This window comes from Ovis aries, chromosome 2 (assembly GCF_016772045.2).
Source record: "Ovis aries strain OAR_USU_Benz2616 breed Rambouillet chromosome 2, ARS-UI_Ramb_v3.0, whole genome shotgun sequence".
NCBI lineage: Eukaryota > Metazoa > Chordata > Mammalia > Artiodactyla > Bovidae > Ovis > Ovis aries.
In genome coordinates, this window is record NC_056055.1 from 86,380,569 (window position 1) to 86,400,124 (window position 19,556).

The following is a 19,556-nucleotide window of genomic DNA, read 5'->3' on the forward strand; positions in this document are numbered from 1 at the left end:
TTCAGGACTGATCTCCTTTAGGATGGACTGGTTGGATCTCCTTGCTGTCCAAGGGATTCTCAAGAGTCTTCTTCAACACTACAGTTCAAAAGCATCAATTCTTCAGTGCTCAGCTTTCTTTATAGTCCAATTCTCACATCCATACATGACTCTTTATCAATTCAAGTTGAAAACCTGGCCCCAAATTCCTTTTAAAAATTTTCTAAAGATTTGGGCCTTCCAGCTCTGACTTTCTGGGATTCTAAACTCAAATGAAAAATTTTTTCTACTTCTTATTTTTTTTTATTTTGCGCCTTGGGTACTCAAATATACACATAACTAGCTCCTTTACCATATACAAGAACAAACTCCCACTATTCTGGGCACAAATGCTCCTGCTGGCACATGTAACATTCACTTCCTATGGGCACTTCTGCCTGGAGGACTGTGCCTCTCATTGTCTGCGGTCTGTGTCTGGTCTGTTTAGGCAACTAACATGGGCGAGATCTGAATCTTCCAGATCACTGATGAGCTACAATGTTTAAGCACAGTGCTTGGCTTTTGGAGTATGTGGACTGATGAATAGTTGCTGAGGAGTATGGCCCCATCGACATCTTATGCAGGGTTCATCCCAATGGGCACACGTGGGAACTTCAGAGAAGTTATTTCACCAGCACTGGGCTGAATCCTCTTATCATACGGAGTTCACTGAAGTGGGGCCAGCCCTCCGCCTCTGCTAGCTCACTGCCAAGGTTTGAGAGGGGTGGAGTGGCCTGGAAGATGGTTAGAAGAGGGGTGGGGGACTTGATTTCTTATAAAGATGCTTTGGAAGGCTGGCCCTGGAGCGTCAGGTTTTCAGGAATAGATGAGCCTGGGTCTCAGTGGCAAAGAACTTCAAAAAGGCAAGACCTTTGTTTTTTGCTGGAAGAAAGCTTGGAAGCCTCGAGTCTTTAAGAGTGCTGCCCACACTGGAGAAGGGGGGGTCCTGGCTTGCCCCTCAGAAATCCATCCATACAAGAAGATAGCAAGCAAATTCATTCTCACTCAACCCGTTTCTTGGGCTCCCTATGTGTAATGCCGGCTCCTGAGTCTCTGTGTCCCTACCTAGGTGTCAGGGACCCCAGACCCAGGATGCCAAACAAATTAACTCCACGGGAGAATCTCTCTGCGCGCCCAGAGTCTGGTTCCCCAAATCATTGTGTGGGGTATTGAGATTTAGAAACTCACCCCAGCCACCCCCCACACAAACTCTTCCCCACTCCCTGAAGGTCTTGCGTGGTTCCCAGGGCGGTTGAAGCGCGCCGAGCTCCAGGGAAGGCGTACTGGCTCTCGGTCTCGTCCCGGGAAAGCGCCAGCATCCGGGGAAAGCCTTAGCTTCTCATCCCGCACGCTCCCAGGACAGGCAGGGAGGCATTCCCAACGTGAGCAAGGTGTGCCGCGCAAGACTCCCCCCGCCTTTAAAAAGAATAAATAAATAGAACCAGCGCCTAGCTCCGCTCGGGTTTCCCGAAACGCGCACAGCGGTCGCTGCCGGGGCGGCTGGGTGTCTGCGCTCCCCGCCTTCGTTGGGCTGACACAGGAGGGGAGGAGCAGGAGCCGGAGGGGGTGCTGGGGGTGGGGGGGAAGGGGGAGCGCGAACCATCCGGAGCCAAGACAAGCAGCACATTCACAAATAACGCCCCCACCCCCAGCGCACGCGCTCCCATTCAAAGCCGCCGGCTCCACGGCCGCAGGGAGGCTCGGAGCACGCGCGGCCGCCCCAGCTCAGCTCTGCCCCGCAGGCTCACATCCCGCGTCAGCCCGCCGACGCGGAGCCCCGGAGCCCACGCGGGACGCGGCTACCGCTTGCAGGGTGGGGTCTCGCCTAGGATTCCCCTCCCTCCACGCTGGGGGACCATGGCCCGGCTGGCTGCGCCCCAGCGCTCGGGGCTCCTGGCCCGCATCCTCGGAGGCACCTGGTGCCTGCTCTGCGTCGCCGGACAGGTAGGGCAGTTTGCGCGTCTTGTGTCCCCTCCCCCTCCTGATAACTTTCTCTTAGGCTGTGCCACTGCGGGAAGTGCTAAATAGCTCGGGGCGCGCTCGCTCTGGTCAGGGACTGTCTTAGGGTTGCGCTGCCACCCGAGCTGGGACAGGTGGCGCGGGGTTGGAGCTAAGGCGGCCCCTCGCCGCGATCCCGGAGCTGGCGGTATCAGCCCCTGAGCTGAGTCTCTGCCCAGCCTCCTGGGGCCGCGTCCCGGCTTCCCGCCACGCCCTGGTCCTGCCTCCAGCTGGGCAGAGTCGAGGCGAAGAGGTGGCGCCTGAGTCTGGGTGCGGCCCTGTCCCAGGGAGCCCGCGCCCCCGGCAACCCTTCTGGACAGTCAGTTCTTCAAGGAATCCCTTCTCTCTTTTCTGGCGGAGGCTGAGGCGGCTCTGGGAAGGCTCGGACGCTGGGACACTCCTCATTTCTGTCCTTTCTTGGGCCCAGTAAACTTCTGACATTGTCACCTTAGGGCCCCCCGCGTCCGGTAGAGTTGGGGGCGGTTGTATGGTGTGTGGATGGCAGACCAGGTGGGCTCCATGACGCTCTGCAGTGGAGAATAGGTGGTCGTGGTGGCTGGTGCAGGGGGACTCGCCCTCGCCACACCCCCTTCACATACTCCCGGAGTTTTCTCCCAAGCCAGATGGGTTATAGGAACTGAGTTCTCTTGACCGGGTGGGCTCTGGCCCGAGGCAGAGCAGAAGAGCCCTGGAAGGGTGTCTAATTCACAGTTGGCTTGGCTCTGGTTTATTACAGCAAAGACCCTGGAGAGAGCTGCTTTGGGGAAGGGGGCGGGGGTCATTCATACCCCGTGATGCATGTGGTGTCCTTGGCTTTCAGGATTTCCAGAGTCAGGTAACTTTTGATTAAAACTCATGATTTAGGCAGTTTGTACATAATTTAGCCTACATAGATTTGCTTTTCACAGGATTACTTGGGTAATTCTGGGAAAATGCCCAAGTACTCTTGGCCGGAATTATCGCCAGATAGCCTCCCTTTCCTCTGTTTTGCTTATGGAGACTTGTCCAAATCGGGGGATTTCCTTCCTTTGCTTTTAGTTAACAGTTTCTGAAACTTGTTTTCAGATTTCTGTTTTAATGATCATTTTGATTGCATTGGTGGACTTTTAGAGGATGAGCAAGGACCAAGAATGAGGGCTAAGAAGGGCCCAGAGCCCAGTGGAACCTGACAGACAGAGACTAGGCTAAGAAGTGATAAAGATTTTCAACAGGGAACACCTGCTTAGATTGGAGCCCAGAAAAACCCTTGCAAAACCTTGTGTTAATTATGAGCCAGTTTTATTCCCCAAATGCCTTCCTCCAGGGGCAGGCCTTCTCAGAGGTGGCTGCATGTTAGGATTGCCTATGAGAGCTCTAGATACTCCTGGGGCCAGGCTCCCACCCTAGCTGAATTGCATCAAGGTCCTTGAGGGGTATATGATGATAAGGTGGAACACTGGGGCTTATAAAGCTCCCAGGTGATTACATTATGCAGCTGGGTTGAAAACCATGGTGTCAGAATGACCTGCCTTACAGTGACCTGTTCTAACAGAGTCATCAGCCCAAAAAGAAACTCAAGGGAGAACTGGAAAGAGGGCCTAATAGACATGCTAGGGGAGAGAGGGTTAACATGCAGCTTCCAGTCCTGGCTCTGTCCCTAACTAGATGTGTCATTTTAGTCAAGGCCCTTAACCTTCGATTTCTTTATCTGTAAAATGAGGGTGTTGGCCTGTGTTCTAGAAGGAACTGCTAGCTCTAGCATCACCAGGCAGGTTGGCATCTAACCCAGTTCGAGACTGAACACCTTGTGTCTTACTTTAAAATAATCATAAGGGTAGAAATCCTGCCTTATCCTTGATACTTTGGTAAACTATCTGGTAATATTTGAAACCAGCAAAGATGCTAAAGAAAATGCAAAGATGCATGAAGTAGTTTCTTAGACTTGTGTATTTGTTGTTGGTTTTTAAAAATATACTTCAACAGACTGCCTATATATATATATATTCACACACACATATATACATGCATTTTAAACACTGGGCTTGTTTAGACCTATTTCCAGTCGTTTGGTGCCCTCTTGACATTTAGGACAAACTGATTTTCCCAGTGTTACACACCTGTTCCTCCTTGCTTTTCTTCTCAACCAACTTTCTTCTGGGTGAAGATGATGAAAGCAGATTTGAGCCGTGTGTGTGTGTGTGTTGGAAGTGGTTTACTGCTTAATTTCAAATGACTTTTTCTTGTTCTGCTTGGCAGGGCTGCTGTCCACATGTGCGAAGCCTGACTAAACTTGTCAGGGAAGGGATAGAAGAGGGTTTAAAGTGGTAGATGGGTTCTGTATTCTTATTGAATGCAGTACACTTTAGATATAATACTTAGGTGTTGGTCAGAAGCAGCTGATCTTGCAACACAATTTAACACTTCTTTTTTAAACTACATGAATTTTATACCTTATCAGTGAATTTAACAGACTGGAAACTTGAGGATACTTAGTATCAAATCAAGAAAAAATCAAACCAATAGCCAGTGCCAAAGGATTGGAACACTGTTTGGAATTTATATTATACATTCTTTAAATGTTTTTTTCTTCAGAACATAAAGGCATGACTACCAGACTTATCAAAACTCTTGTATATATTGCACCCATAGTTAAAGGAGGCTCTTTGCTTAAGAGGTTCTGGCTCCCTAAACCGAACTACACCTAAGTTATATTATCAAAGTCCAAAGAACAATTTTAATGCAAGTAAAAATTATTCAGAAATCTCACTGAATTTCTGCTTTCAGGGGTTATTCCTCTTTGATCCTGATTGAATTACCCTCCTAACTTGTAGTTCTTTCCCTGTGCAACTGGAAGGTAGCTCACTCTTTGGGTTCTTAAGAAACTGATTATTTTACTGATATCAATTTCACTTCATCAGCTGAACTCAAATTCATCCCATTGCCCAAACTGCTCCCAGGTAAGGAAGTACATAATTAACTGTTTTAACCACTAGAGGTTACCAACTACTTAATGATTTCTACAAGTCATCTGTAGCAACCACTGTAAAAATAAACAAGGTTGTTGGAGAGGATTGTGGCTAGATCAGCACAAATCCATTACTATTGCTTAAAAATGTCACTTAGTGGCAATTCATGTTCTTATGGTGGCATGCCAATGATAGCTTTTTCAAATACTAACATTGAATATTTTGACTTACCGTGGTATTCTAAATCCTACCGTTGTTAGGAATTTGGTAATGAGGTTAAAAACAGGATGGTTGGAAAGAATGTGTGTTTGCCGGCACCTGAGTTTCAGCTAAAGACCTCGAAGGAAACATTTTCTTTTCTCTTTTATTGTTCTCTTATATATTCTTGCTCTTGTTTTATTTTTACTGTGATAATAATTTTCATGGTTAAAAAAATTACTAAGGGCTTATAAAGAAATATAGCAACTTCTTACCCTGTTTTTTCCCTAACCTTTCTCCTAACGTCAGATCCCATGTCCCAAAGGCAACATTATTTTCTTGTTTATTTGTTTTATAGTATTTTGAGTTATTTTTGACATACAGTAAGTTTCACATATTTACACTATACAGTTTAATAAATTTTAACATATATATACACACACCTGTGACACCATCACCTCAGAGTTTCCTCATTATCCCTTTTAAAATTTTATTTTAATTGGAGGCTAATTACTTTACAATATTGTAGTGCTTTTTTTTTTTTTTTTTTTTTTGCCATACATCGACATGGATCAGCCATGGGTATGCATGTGTTCCCCCCATCCTGAATCCCCCTTCCCACCTCCCTCCCCATCCCATGCCTCAGGGTCATCCCAGCACACCAGCCTTGAGCACCCTGTCTCATGCTTCGAACCTGGACTGGCGATCTGTTTCACATATGATAACATACATGTTTCAATGCTATTCTCTCAAATCATCCCACCCTTGCCTTCTCCCACGAGTCCAAAAGACTGTTCTATACATCTGTGTCTCTTTTGCTGTCTTGCATATAGGGTCATCATTACCATCTTTCTAAATGGTAATCCCTTCCTGCTACCCTTCCTCACACCCTAAATCACCATGCAAATGGTGATCTACTTTCTGTCACTGTAGTTTGCATTTTCTGGAATTTTATGTAAATAAAATCAGAGTAGATTACCACACCCCCCTCTCTTTTTTTCCCTGCCACTCTGCATGGTTTTGTTTGTTTGTTTGTTTGTTTTTTGAGATGATCCATGGAGAAGGGAATGGCAACCCACTCCAGTGTTCTTGCCTGGAGAATCCCAGGGACGGGGGAGCCTGGTGGGCGGTAGTCTATGGGGTCGCGAAGAGTCAGACACGACTGAGCGACTTCACTTTCACTTTTCACTTTCCTGTATTGGAGAAGGAAATGGCAACCTGCTCCAGTGTTCTTGCCTGGAGAATCCCAGGGACGGGGGAGTCTGGTGGGCTGCCATCTATGGGGTCACACGGAGTCTGACATGACTGAAGCGACTTAGCAGCAGCAGCAGCATGCTGTAGCATGTTCCCAATAACTCGTTTCTTTCTGTTTCTAAGTAGTGTTACATTATGTGGAAATATTATACTTTGTTGTCCATCAGCATTCACCTATTTATGAACTGTGTGTTTCCAGTTTTTGGTTTTACAAAGAAAGTTGCTATAAAGATATGTTTATATATCTTTGCATGGAGATATAGTTTTGTTTCAAAAGTGGGATGACTGAATCATTGGTTTCACTTTTTAAGAGAATGCCAGTTTTTCAGAAGGTTGCAATATGCCATTCCTCTGCATCCTTGCCAGTACCAGCTGAAGTCAGGCTTTGATTTTAGCCATGCAAATTGGTATCCTAGTAGCTTGTTCTGGGTTCTAATGAGCAGTTGCCTAATGATTGATGACCTTGAGCATTTTTTTCATGGATTTATTTATGTAATGTTTTAGGCAAAATGTATATTCAGATATTTTGTCTATTTCTCATCGGGTTTTTTTCTCCTGTTATGAGAATTTTTTATGAATTTTGGCTATAGCTCCTTTATCATTTGCAAATGTTTTCTCCCAGGCTGTGGCTTGTCTTTTCATTTTCTTGATATGATATATTGATGGGCAGAAGTTTTTAATTTTGATGAAGTTAAATTTATTGTTTATTGGTAAATTGTGGTTTTGCTTTTCTTAAGAAATAAGATCAAAAGATCACACAGGTTTTTTCCTTAAAAATTTTTATGTCTCACATTTAGGTTATGTGCAGTTTTGAATTTTGTATGTGGTGCAAGATATGGGTCAAAGTTCATTTTTTTACCCATGGATTTTCAGTTGTTTTAAAGCAAGATTTTTTAACTAGACTGTCCTTTGCTGAATTGCCTTTGCACCTTTGTTAAAAATCAGTTGTCTGTATACATGGGACTATTTTTCAGATTCTTTATTCTGTTCTGGTGAATTATATTTCTGTTGCTATGCTGGTACTCCATCGTTTTGAGTACTGTAGCTTCACAATAAATTTTGAACTGAGAAAGTGTGATTTCTCTGACTTTGTTCCGCATTTTCAAGGATGTTGATTTGGCTACCCTATATAAATTTTAAAGAGAGTTTACCAACTTTTTTTTTTTAATGCATTCAACAATTTGATTGGGAGTGTTTTAATCTATAGATCTATTTCGAATGACATAGTCTGTTGACAATGTTGAGTTTCATGATTCTTGAGCATGCTAAACCTCTATTTAGGTCTCTATTTCTCTAAACAATATGTGGTCATTTTTAGTGTAAAAATCTGACATATTTCTGTCAGATTTATTAAAAATATTTCATGTTTTTGATGTTCTTTTAGATGGCACTTTAAAAAATTTTTGCTTCTGATTTTTCCTTGTTAATTTATAAAAACAGTTGATTTTTGTGTATTGTTTTTATCTTCTGCAACTTCGCGTAGTGGTTGTAGCAGTTTTTTGGTATATTCAGATTTTCTACTCATATGATCATGTCATATGCAAATAAAAAGTTATTCTATCCCAGTTTGAATGTCTTTCATTTTGTTTTCCTGTTTAATAACATTGGCTAGCACCTCCAGTTCACAATTGAATAGAAGTGATATGAACAGATATCCTTGCTTACTCCCAGTCTTAAGGAATGATAATTCAATATTTCACCATAAAGTATGATGTTATCTGTAGATTTTTTAGAAAATATCTTTTATCAGAATTCATCTTATTCTTTGTTTACGCAGTTTTTCTTTTTTTTTAATCAGAGATGAATGTTGGATTTCTATCAAGTGCTTTTTCTGAATATATTCTATATGACTTTTCCTTTTTAGTTTATTAATATAGTGAATTATGTCAATTGATTTTTGAGTGTTAAACCTATTTTGCACTCCTGGGATCAGCTTGATGTGGTAACAATATATTACCCTTTTTCTATATTGTTGGGTTTGATTTACCAAATTTTGATTATAACTTTTGTCTTTATGTCCATGTAGAATATTGTTCAGCAGTTTTATTTTCTTGCAATGTTATTATCTGTTTTTAGTATCAGGGTTGAAATACCCTTTTCTTTTTATGATCTGGAAGAAATTGTGTGTGGTTTCTTTCTTAATTGTTCTATAGAATTCATCGGAGAAACTATCTGGATTTGGAATTGGCTTAATGTGAAGATTTTTAACTTCAAATTTAAATTCTTAAGTAGATATAGGGCCATTCATGTTATCTATTCATATTCAATCTTGAGTTAGGTTTTGTAGTTTGTATCTTTCATGAATTTGTCTATTTTATTTCAGTTGAGTTTCTTGGCATAAAGTAGTTCATGATGCTCCTTTATTACGTTTTTAATATTAGAGTGTGGGGTGTCACCTCTTTCATTCCTGATACTGGTTATATATTTATTCTTTATCAGTCTGCTTGGAAGTGGTGGTGGTTTAGTTAATAAGTTGTGTCTGACTCTTTTTGACCCCATGGACTATAGCCCGCCAGGCTCTTCTGCCCATGGGATTTCTCAGACAAGAATACTCGAGTATCAATCTGCTTAGTGGCTTAAAAAATTTTATAGGTCTTGAAGAACCAGCTTTGATTTCATAGATTTCCTTCATTGTTCTGTTTTCTTAATAGAAAAATGTCAGATTTTTACACTAAAAATGACACATTCCATTTTCTGTCTTCTGCTATTTTGCATTTCATAAGTTCTATTTTTCTAGTTTCTTATGGTATCAAGGTGATGCTGAGGTCATTAATATAAGATCTTTTTTTTTGTTTTCCAACAAAGATTTCCAGTAATAAAATTTTTTTTCCAGTGCTGTTTTAGTGGCATATCATAAATATGTTTTCATTTTTCTTCACTTCAAAATACTTTATTTGCCTTTGATTTCCTCTTTGAGCCATGGGTATTTTGAAATGAATTGTTTAGTTTCTAAATATCTGGAGATTTTCCAGATATGCTTCAATTATTTATGTTTAATTTAATTTCAGTGTATTCAGAGAACACACTTTATATAACTTGAATCATTTTAAGTTAATTGACATTTGTTTTATGGCCCAGAATATAGTCTGTCTTGGTAAATGTTCTATGTGTATTTGAAAAAAAATTAAACTTCCTACAAATATGTTTCTTCTAAATTTTCCAGATTGGTCGTTATTGTTGGGTGGTATACTCTATAAATGTCATTTAGGTCAAGTTGGTTGAAAGTTTTATGAAAATATTCTACATCTTTACTGATATAGTATCAGTTATGAGTGAGATATATCACAGTCTCCATCTACCATTGTGGATTTGTCTGTTTATATCTCCTTGTAGTTCTATCAGTTTTTGTTTTATTTGTCCTGAATCTCTGTTATATAAGCATTTAGAATTGTCTTTTTGGCACATTTGACTCTTCCATCATTATTAAAAATGACCTTATCTATCCATGGTGATAGTCTGTGTCCTGAAATCAACTTTGCGTTTGGTTATATTAATATTAGATAACCATTTTAATTCTTTGTGTTTTTAATATAGTGCCTTTGTTGTTATTGCAGCATTCCTTAATGTGATTTATTATATTCTATTAAATTTTCATTATGGTGTGATTTCCTAATTCTCTTTCTCATTCTCCTTTTATTATTTTTTCATAATATTTTATCACATTTTAAAGACCCAGTGGTCAGTATTACTATTTTGTAATAACTACAGTGTGCCAAATAGTATATTATTATTCTATCTTTTAATATAGTTTCCTTAAAATAGCTTTGAGATATAATACATATATCATGCAATTCACCCCTTATAGTGTTTAATTCAATAATTTTTATTATGTTCACAGATATGCGTACCATCACATAGTCAATTTTAGAAATTTTGGCCACCTAAAAAAAACCCAATAAACTTTGTACTCTTTAGCTTACCCGTACTCTCCACCACTCACCAATCCCAAACAACCATAACATATTTTCTTTCTCTGTAGATTTCCCTACTCTGGATTTTTGTGTGGATGCAGTTATGTAATGGAGTCATGTAATATGTGAATTTGGAGGACTGGCTTCTTTCACTTAGCATGTTTTCAAGGTTCTTCCAAGTTATAGCATGCATCAGTATTTCATTCCTTTTATAACTGAATAATATTTCACTGTATGGATATATAATATTTAGTTTATCCATTTGTCTCCAGAGGGACATTTGGGTTGTTTCACCTTTGGGCTTTTATGAATATCGCTACCATAAACATCCATGTGCAAGATTTTGTGCAAACATAAGTTTCATTTCCCTTGGGAAAATATTTTAGGCTTTGTGTACTATACTGTCTCTGCCACAACCACTAAACTCTGCCCATTATAGCAGGAAAGCATGTGTATGTGCTAAGTCGATTCAGCTGTGTCTGACTCTTTGTAATCCTGTGGACTGTAGACTGCCAGGCTCCTCTGTCCATGGGATTCTCCAGGCAAGAATACTGAAGTGGGTGGCCATACCCTCCACCAGGGGAATCTTTCCAACCCAGGGATTAAACCCGAGTCTCTTATGTCTCCTGCACTGAGGGGCAGATTCCTCACCACTAGTGCCTCCTGGGAAGCCCCATCAGGAAAGCAGTGATAGACAATACAGAAATGAGTTGTTCCAAGTAAATAATTGCAATAAACTATTTACAAAAATGGGTGGTGTGCTAGATTTGGACCACAGGTCATTATATGCCAACCTCTGAACCACAGTTTCAAGATGCTGTGCCTTGGTGTAGATTATTTGAATTCAGTGTGCTAGGGTCTTCATGGAATTCAGTAGATCTACAGCCTTCAGACTGGGAAACATTTATTTTCACATGTCTTTGATAATTTTCTTGCCAGCCTTGTTTATGTTTGCCTTTTTTTTTTAAATTCCTTTCAGTTAATATTTTAGCCTCTTGGATTGACCATATATTTCTTAAAATCTCCTTGTCTTTATTTTTATCTTTTTATTATACTTTCTGAAAGATTTTCTCAGTTTTACTATTCAGCAGTCTTTGTTTGATAACATGAAACACACTCTTTCTAGTTATAGCCAAAACTTCAGTCCCATCTTTGGCAGCCTCAGGTGCCTCCATGTCTGAAGCCTTTCTGAGCTTTTACAGGCCAAATGGTCTTGCTTCCTTCCCATCATTATATCCTGTTGCAGGCGCAGTTCTGTTAAGTCAGTTACAATTCCTCCACCAGCTTTCCATATTACAAAAATTTATTGGCATCTTTTGTCTGCTGTTGTGTCCTTTCCAGTTCTCTTGTCATTTTTATTTATTTACTGTTATTTTAGCAGACATTTGGGAGAGAATGGGGGAAAAAAATAGTGTTCAACCTGCCATGTTTAACTGGAAGTTAGCACTATTTATTCTCTTTCATTATTTCTATTTTCCTGTCTTGATCCATTTCCAAATCCCATTAAAGATTGTTCTGGTTATTATACTCACTTTTCAGTGACTCATATGTTTTGTTTCCCAGTGTAAGTAAAACTTTGGTCAGTATTAGAAAAAAGACACTAGGTTTGAGTTCCTAAGACAGAGCTTCTACTTCTGGGTTTACTGACTATCTCTGCACCTAGAGAGTCAGACTTTTTCCAGGGAACAGAATTCATGCTGACTGACTGCCTCTTAGTTGCCACACACAGGAATACGTACTCTCTCCATCCTCGTTTTTATGTTTTAGTTTTCAGCCTTTCAATAACTGTATTTCACATTCTTTGCTTAAATAAATAGTCTAACCTATTTGCTCAGATACAGCACAGAAATATTTTATTGGTTTACAAATTTTGATGTTCATGTTTGGAAACAGTTTTATGAGAGAACATGGAGTTAACATGATGTAAAGATCTGGCCTTAAAATATCATATGTGGTATTAAAATTTATTCTCTAAGGTGCAATTGAGGCTCAGGGCTTTTGTAGTGAGGAAGGGAGATAAGGCAAATGAATGGGGAAGTAGTTTTGAATGGTTAGTATGTAATACCATATCAGTTTTAATATTTTGTACCAGGATGATCTCTATGTAGAGAATTAAGCATTTTTCTTTCTTTCTTTTAATTTTTTTTAAGGGGATAAGTGGGTGGTGCAGGAGCTATATATTTCTTTTCATTTCTACTCATGTCTATAGAATTATAAAACCAGAAGGGGCCTTAGAGATCCTTTAGTCTCTTGGTTTAGAAACTTCATTGTGCATAAGACGGTTTGGTCTTCTGCACAGTTCCAAAGATCACTCAAATATTAAAGCTGTGCGACTGGAAGCTGAGAAACTTTACAAAAGTTTTGAGGTATAATTGCTTCACAATATTGTGTTAGTTTCAGGTATACAGCAAGGTTATTTATACACACAAGTGTGTGGGTGTTTGTAAAGAGTCTGCCTACAATGCAGGAGCTGAAAGAAACACAAGTTTGATCTCTGGGTTGGGAAGATCCCCTGGAAAAGCGCATAACAACCCTCTCCGGTATCTTTACCTAGAGAATCCCGTGGACAGAGGAACCTGGCGGGCTACAGTCCGTAGGGTTGGAAAGAGTCACTGAAGCTACTGAACACACACGTGGGACTAGAAACTGAGACATTTTGAAAAACCAATTCCTGGGTCTCACTCTTGGAGATCTGGATTCCACAGAAGAAGATGCGTCTGAGGAATGTGCCTTTGGTACAGATACCCCTTTCCCCTCGCCACGTATAGAGCAGCAGTCCCCAACCTTTTAGGCAGCAGGGACCAGTTTTGTGGAAGACAATGTTTTCAGGGGCCGAGGGGGGAGGGGTGGGATAGTTTCAAGATGACTGAAGCACATTACATCTATGTGCACTTTATTTCTGTTATTATTACATCAGCTCCACCTCAGATCATCAGGCTTTAGTCCCAGAGGTTGGGGACCCCCTGGCACAGAGGATCCCCAGACGCAGTTTGACCAAAGACCACATTTCAGGAAACACTGGTCTGGTCTATCTTATTTATGGAGGAGAGAAGTAAGGTCTGAGGATGTTGAGCAACACGTCCCAGTCTGTTAGGGAGATGGGAGTGGACCACGCATTTCAGAACTCAGTTCAGTGATTTTTTTCCCACCAGAGCATACACTATTACTTTAGTGTCTAGTTACATCATGAACTAAAGATATGAACCACCAGCTTAAAGTGTCTTTGTTTGTTGTGACCTCCGTTTTTTTATAAATGGTTTTCAGATGTTTGGGAATAGCCTCAGCTGCAGCCGAACAATGATTGGGGCATGAAGGGAAGGGAAAACCCTCTGCCCTTCCACACATCCCCTTCAACACTCCCCCCCCACCCCCCGCCACACATAACCTGCTGGAAACTGGCTTCTGTGTATTTTCTTCTCGAGTCACATGCCCCTGGAAGATTAACAGATACTTATTTAGAAAGCTGTCCAAAGCATTCAGGAACTTGACACTTGTTGAAAGGGAGAGGATGTGCTGCTGAACACCTTCTCGACCCAAGTGTGATGTAGCAACTGTTGCTCCGCTCTTGGAGGGGAGGAAGGAACTGTGTCATGGGCCTCTTCTTCAGGATGTCCCCCGCATCTCTACCACAATCTGGCCAAACAAAACAGGCACGTGCTCGCCGCTGAGTCGTGCACAGTCTGTGATGTCATCTTACACATGCAGGAAAGATGTTTCCTTTTCTGCTTATATCTGGTACACTTAATGAAGAATGATCGTTGTGAAGTTTCTTTCAGAAATCAGTTGCAGTGAAATAAAAGATTTTTACCATTAAAGAGTATCTGTTGATTAAGCTGAAATTCAAATTCCCATATTCCCTTTTTACTTTTTTAACTCTACATTAGTCAGGATGGGTTAGATGAGGCTGTGGTAACAAACAATCATAGTGGCTTCACACATCTAAGCCATGCGTCTCCTGCGGGTTGTCAGGAGGGCATGGCCCATCGTGTGCGCTGAGGAATCCATGCTGACTGCAGCTCCGTCTTGCGCTTCCATAGCTGTCAGGGCAGGGAAGGGCGAGTTCTGCTCTGCCTTGCTCTGACAATTAAATGCTTCCACTCAGTGACAGATGATTGTGTCTGCTCACGTTTTATTGGCCCAATCGAATTCAAGACAGTTGAAAATATAACCTAACGTTATCATGAATCCAGAATATTCTTTTTCTTGCTTTTGTTTCAACCTCATTAGTTCTGCTAATGATTTTGGACTTCCGAGATGTGACCTAGATCTTTTAAGTTTTCTGCTTGTGTGTATATACGTGAACAAAGGGTCTTTGACATTACTGTAAAACCACTTAGAATTAACTTTGACTTCTCAAATTAAAAAATTATAATTGTTAAATATAATAAACTTTACATCTTAATGGTTAAATGTGAAGTATAGTTGTATTGAGTACATTTGCATCATTATGTAACCACTGTACAGAACTCTCATCTTGCAAAACTGAGACTCTGTACCTGTTAAATAATGACTTCCCATTCCCCACCCCCCCATCCCAGCAATACCATTCTATTTTCTGTCTCTATGAATTTAACCATTTCGTCTTTCTGTACGACTGTCGACGAACACTTGAGCTTCTTCCACCTTTTGGCCTTTGTGGATAATGTTGCTGTGAACATTGGCATTTTATCTTGCTTTACGTGTGCTGCTTTTCCTATACAAAAGAGAGGCAACCTCTTCCTCTTCAGACTTCTAGTTCACCATTCGCCAGGGACAGGAAACATTTATTTGCATGTTGAACTAATAGGCTTACTTTGGGGATCTTCTGCCATTGGTTACAACAAAAGCTGAGCAATACTCCACTCTCCTCTTGCAAGTTCAACTGAATCAACAAAGCCAATGGATTCTGGTGTTTTGTCTTGGATGTAACCTGCAGATCTTAACATTTTTCTCAGAGAGGTGACAATATATGCCTAGCACGTTATTTTTCCTCTAAGGGTCATGGCAAACAGATCTGTTTCCGTGTGCTGTGGCTCTTTGAAAAACCTCAGTCCATTTTATTATCTAAGTCCTTTCCTCTCCCCCTCCAAGGCACCAATTTTTTATCCCCTCAGGAGGCATTATCACCTTTGGGTGACAGTGTATGCTTTAGACCAAGACTACTGATTCTTCCTGGTCTTCAGGCCTGGCATGATGCATCTCCTACTGAACTCCCCTTCTCTCCCCCTGTCTGCCCCACCTCCCCTGGCTCACCCCCGTCTAGCCCCACAGGCTTCCTTTCTGTTCTTCAAGGGCATCAAACTTGTTCCTACCTTAGAGTCCTTTGCACAAGTTGTTCTCTTTGCTGAAGGGCTATTTCTTTATTTTTAATTAATTAGTTTCTGCTCACACATCTGTTCTCCACCTTAGATATCACTGCTCTGGAAGAATCTGTCCTCCAACTCTCTTGCTCCAGTCTATATTAGATCTTTGCTGTTGTTCTCTCACAGTGCTGAAATGATACATTTATTTGTAAGTTTATTATATGTCTGCCATCCCAATGTATTGTAAACTTGAGGTCAGAGACTGACTGGCTTTCCTCTGTATATATAACATTAAGCTCAGCATGTAGAATTGTTGAAAAAAGGGTTAATGAAGTGTTTTGTGAAAATACACAATGAAATAAAACTGCTCTGAACCTGGTATTGCTTTTTTAAATGTATGTATGCATTTATGTTGTGTTCTGATCAAAATTAAAAAAAATATTAAAATGAATTATACATTGCTCATCACAACAGCTTTATATATGTATACATATAGGAGGTATAGGAAATGCTAGCTGCTATAACATACATTAGGTGAGGAAACTATTGTTCCTATAACAATGAAATCCTGAAATATCAGTGTTTTGATAAAATAGTTTGTTTCTTATTCAAATATGAGTTCAACTGGTAGGGCTGAAGTGGAGGCAGAGCTTCTGTTCCAAGCAGCCATTCAGGGACTCAGTTGATGGGGACTTGCTGTCCATAATGCATGGCTTCCAAGGTCACCTTGGTGTCTGTGTCTGGATGGGAGGGGTGGAGGAGAATGTTGAGAATTGCATGGGAGGTTTTCTTGGGGTAATCTTGGGAGTGGAATGCATCACTCCTGCCCACATCCATTTTTTGCATTCCTGACCAGACTCAGATCTCCAGTAGGGTTGCAATGCCTTTTATCCCCCGACATGAACCCAACCACATGGCTGCACGTCCTAGGCAGGGAGACTGGGAAGACAGCTCTGAACTCAGGAGGTAAACTGGTCTCCTCCATCATATCCTTGGAAAGTCATACATATGTGTAAAGTATAGTTGATATTTGGGTATACGTGGATTTATAAATCCCTTTCAGAAACTTGGGGGCCCTTGCCAAGTCCAAGATGCTGAGAGTGGGAATCACTAAAAACAGGAATACGTGAGCTTTATTTTAGGAGAGGGTTTTGTCTGCTTCATCGTTTTCAAAATTGAAAGAGAGAAGGTGGACTGAAATCAGGGAAAATGGGCTCAAGTTAGAGAGGGGCTATATACACCTAACTGAACAAAACAATTTAAATAAGAACTAATCTTCCCAGGCTCTTCTGGTGTAGTTGTGTTCACGAGAGTGCAGACTGGCATCTTGTCAGCTGAATGAAAGCCCAGGTGGGGTTCTGGTTGGGCTGCTGGCAACGTTGTCATTAATAAAATGGAGCCTTTATTTATTTTTTTTAACCAAAGACCTGTTTTCAGTTCCCAGATCACCTGATAAGTCCTATTCTTTTGATGTCCTACAAATAAAAACTAGTTCTTGATCCCATGGGGCTACTAATCAAATAGTGTCTGTTTGTTAAAAGAAAAAAAAAAAAGACCTATTGCATGTCTGGTCCATAATACCACAAGGCAGTTGTAATTGATCTGCAAAGTCATGATAGTGTGCTTTTATCTGGGCCAGGGCTTACCTGGCCATCCTCCGGGTTTGCCATTCTTCCCTATGCCAGGGGGTGGGAGCAGAAATACAAGTCCGGGTGTTTCTTCTGTGCTGTTTGTGTTTGTTCTTTCAATGCTTCTCCTTCACAGAAAGAGACTGAATTCAGAGCTCAGAGGGCTAGGTGGGTGGCTGTGTTAACTTCTGTTTCATTGTTATTGACCAGCTTTTGAGACTTGTGCCTTTTTTTCCCCCTTCACCATCCATCTAACTCTGTAACTTAGTGACCCTTTTAGAAAAGTTGGGAGGTAAAAAACACAGCATTTGCAGACCGCCTCTCACCTCCAAATAGACAAAGGTTGTACATTTTAAATCCTAAAATTTCAAACAGGTTGATTGGCCAGTTTAATGCTTTTCAACAAATGTCAGCAGTTTCCACCTCCTGCCCCTTTCAGCTCTTTGGTTTTTCCTTTTGCATAAGATGCAGTTTCAGGTCAGCATTGTTCTGCTTTCTCTGCTTCTGCTGAAGCTGAAAAGGGTTTGACTGGCATTATCAGAAAGTTCTGACAGCTGTGAACTTAACCCCAAAGCAGGTTGCTGAGGTCCTGCTGACATCCTTCTTGGTGCCATGGTAGCATTAGAAAGGAGGTTTAATATATATCGGATAGTTAATAATAAGTAATGTTATTACCCCAGGTTTTGTGATTAAGTATGAGTTTTCAGTTTTGGTTAATTTGTAATATGTTTTCTCATTCTAAATAAATACTTGTTTTTATACCTAAAAAAAGAAAGGTTTACGCTCAAGTTCCAGCCAACACTGGATGGGGAACCCCCAAATTCCAGGATTTGCAGCTCAGCAGGACTGCACAGTGATGCTGATTTGCAGCAAGATGGGGGTGTAATCATCATCTACTCCTATTACAAAAAAACCATATTACCAAGAGAAAAAAAGAGGTCTTAATTACACACACAAAAAAATAAAGTCTTATTTGGAACAAGACAGAAAGTAGGAGCTGGGTAGAAATGGTCTGTAGAACTCCTGCAGCAGCAACAGTACTTGAGTGTGTGTGTGTGTGTATGGGTGTGTGTGTGTGTGTGTGAGAGAGAGAGTCACTTAGTTACATCCAGCTCTTTGTGACCCCGTGGACTGTAACCCGCCCAGTCTCCTCTGTCCATGGGATTTTCCAGGCAAGACTACTGGAGTATGTTGCCATTTCTTTCTCCAGGAGATCTTCCAGATCCAAGGACTGAACCCAGGTCTCCTGCATTGCAGGCAGATTCTTTACCATCTGAGCCACCGGGGAAGCCCTTAACTTACACTTAGTTGGAATCTGCATATGGCTAGCTGTAAATGTCCCTCTGTTTGGCAGTGTACTGTTTTCAGCTGGGTTTTTGTTCTAGGTCTTCCCCAAGTAGAAAAGGGCTGTCAGAGAGATGCTTCCTGAGTGAGAATTCAGGAGCCAGTCAGTCAACCGTGAGCTCAAGCTTGCCTTCCTTGCAGCTGCTCTAGATTGTGTGTTTAGCTGCCACTGGTAATGAGTCCAAAGCAGCAGCTGCTGAGAGCCAAGGCTGGCACCTCCAGGGCGGTCTGCCACCACCTCCCCATCAATTGCTTCAGCGCGGGTCCAGGCTGTGGAACAGCTAGAGCTGAATGTAGTGTGTGGGTCTTTGAGGCTGTTTTTCAAGGAACATGGGAAATGATTGAATTTGACGTTGAGCAGCTTGCCAGTTAGTTTCAACCTCTTACACATTCTGCGTCTAGTTGGTTTTGTTTCAGATAGAAGGCTGCTGAGGGGTGAATGCACTTTGGATTGAAGGGACCATAGAGAGTTCTCTCTGAGTTATAAAGGTTCCTCCTATAGAGTCATTAGTTTCCTGGGTGATTTCTGAAGTTGAGACTTTGAAACAGATGACAGGAAGCCCTTCTGCTAAATTTATTTCATTCATTTTCTTAATCTTCTCTGTGTTGGGTGGGGATTAGTATATTCCCTTTCGTACAGGCTATCCCAGAAAATGTTTTCATTCTGAATACAGTGATCTAAGGAATCAGGTTATTACAACAGCTTATTCTCCATGTTTTATATATATATATATATAGAAACAAATATGAGTAAAGGGCAAGCTCTTTGGAATTTATTCAGGAATCCTCTATCTACAGAATAACTCCTCTTGTCAAATAGTATGGTCTCTTCCCCACATTTAAGGACACAGATCTAGAAGTGGCTTGACTTCTTATTTTCTGCACTTGATCGATCACTTCTTTCAGAGCAATTAACTAGACAGTCAAAAAAAAATTTTTTTTTTTTGACAATCAAAATTTTTAAGGAAGAGAACTGAA

At 41.0% G+C, this 19,556-nt stretch overlaps 1 protein-coding gene across 2 annotated transcripts in view; it reads left to right on the forward strand.

Moving 5' to 3' along the window:
* Positions 1–1,683: 1,683 nt before the first annotated feature.
* ADAMTSL1 (ADAMTS like 1) overlaps positions 1,684–19,556 on the forward strand; it is a 1,118,714-nt gene continuing 1,100,841 nt past the window's right edge. For both annotated transcript variants that reach the window (XM_042244881.1, XM_042244882.1), the window contains exon 1: positions 1,684–1,962. In XM_042244881.1, the coding sequence (XP_042100815.1) occupies positions 1,876–1,962 (87 nt within the window). In that variant the 5' untranslated portion in view covers positions 1,684–1,875. The remainder of the gene's footprint in view (positions 1,963–19,556) is intronic.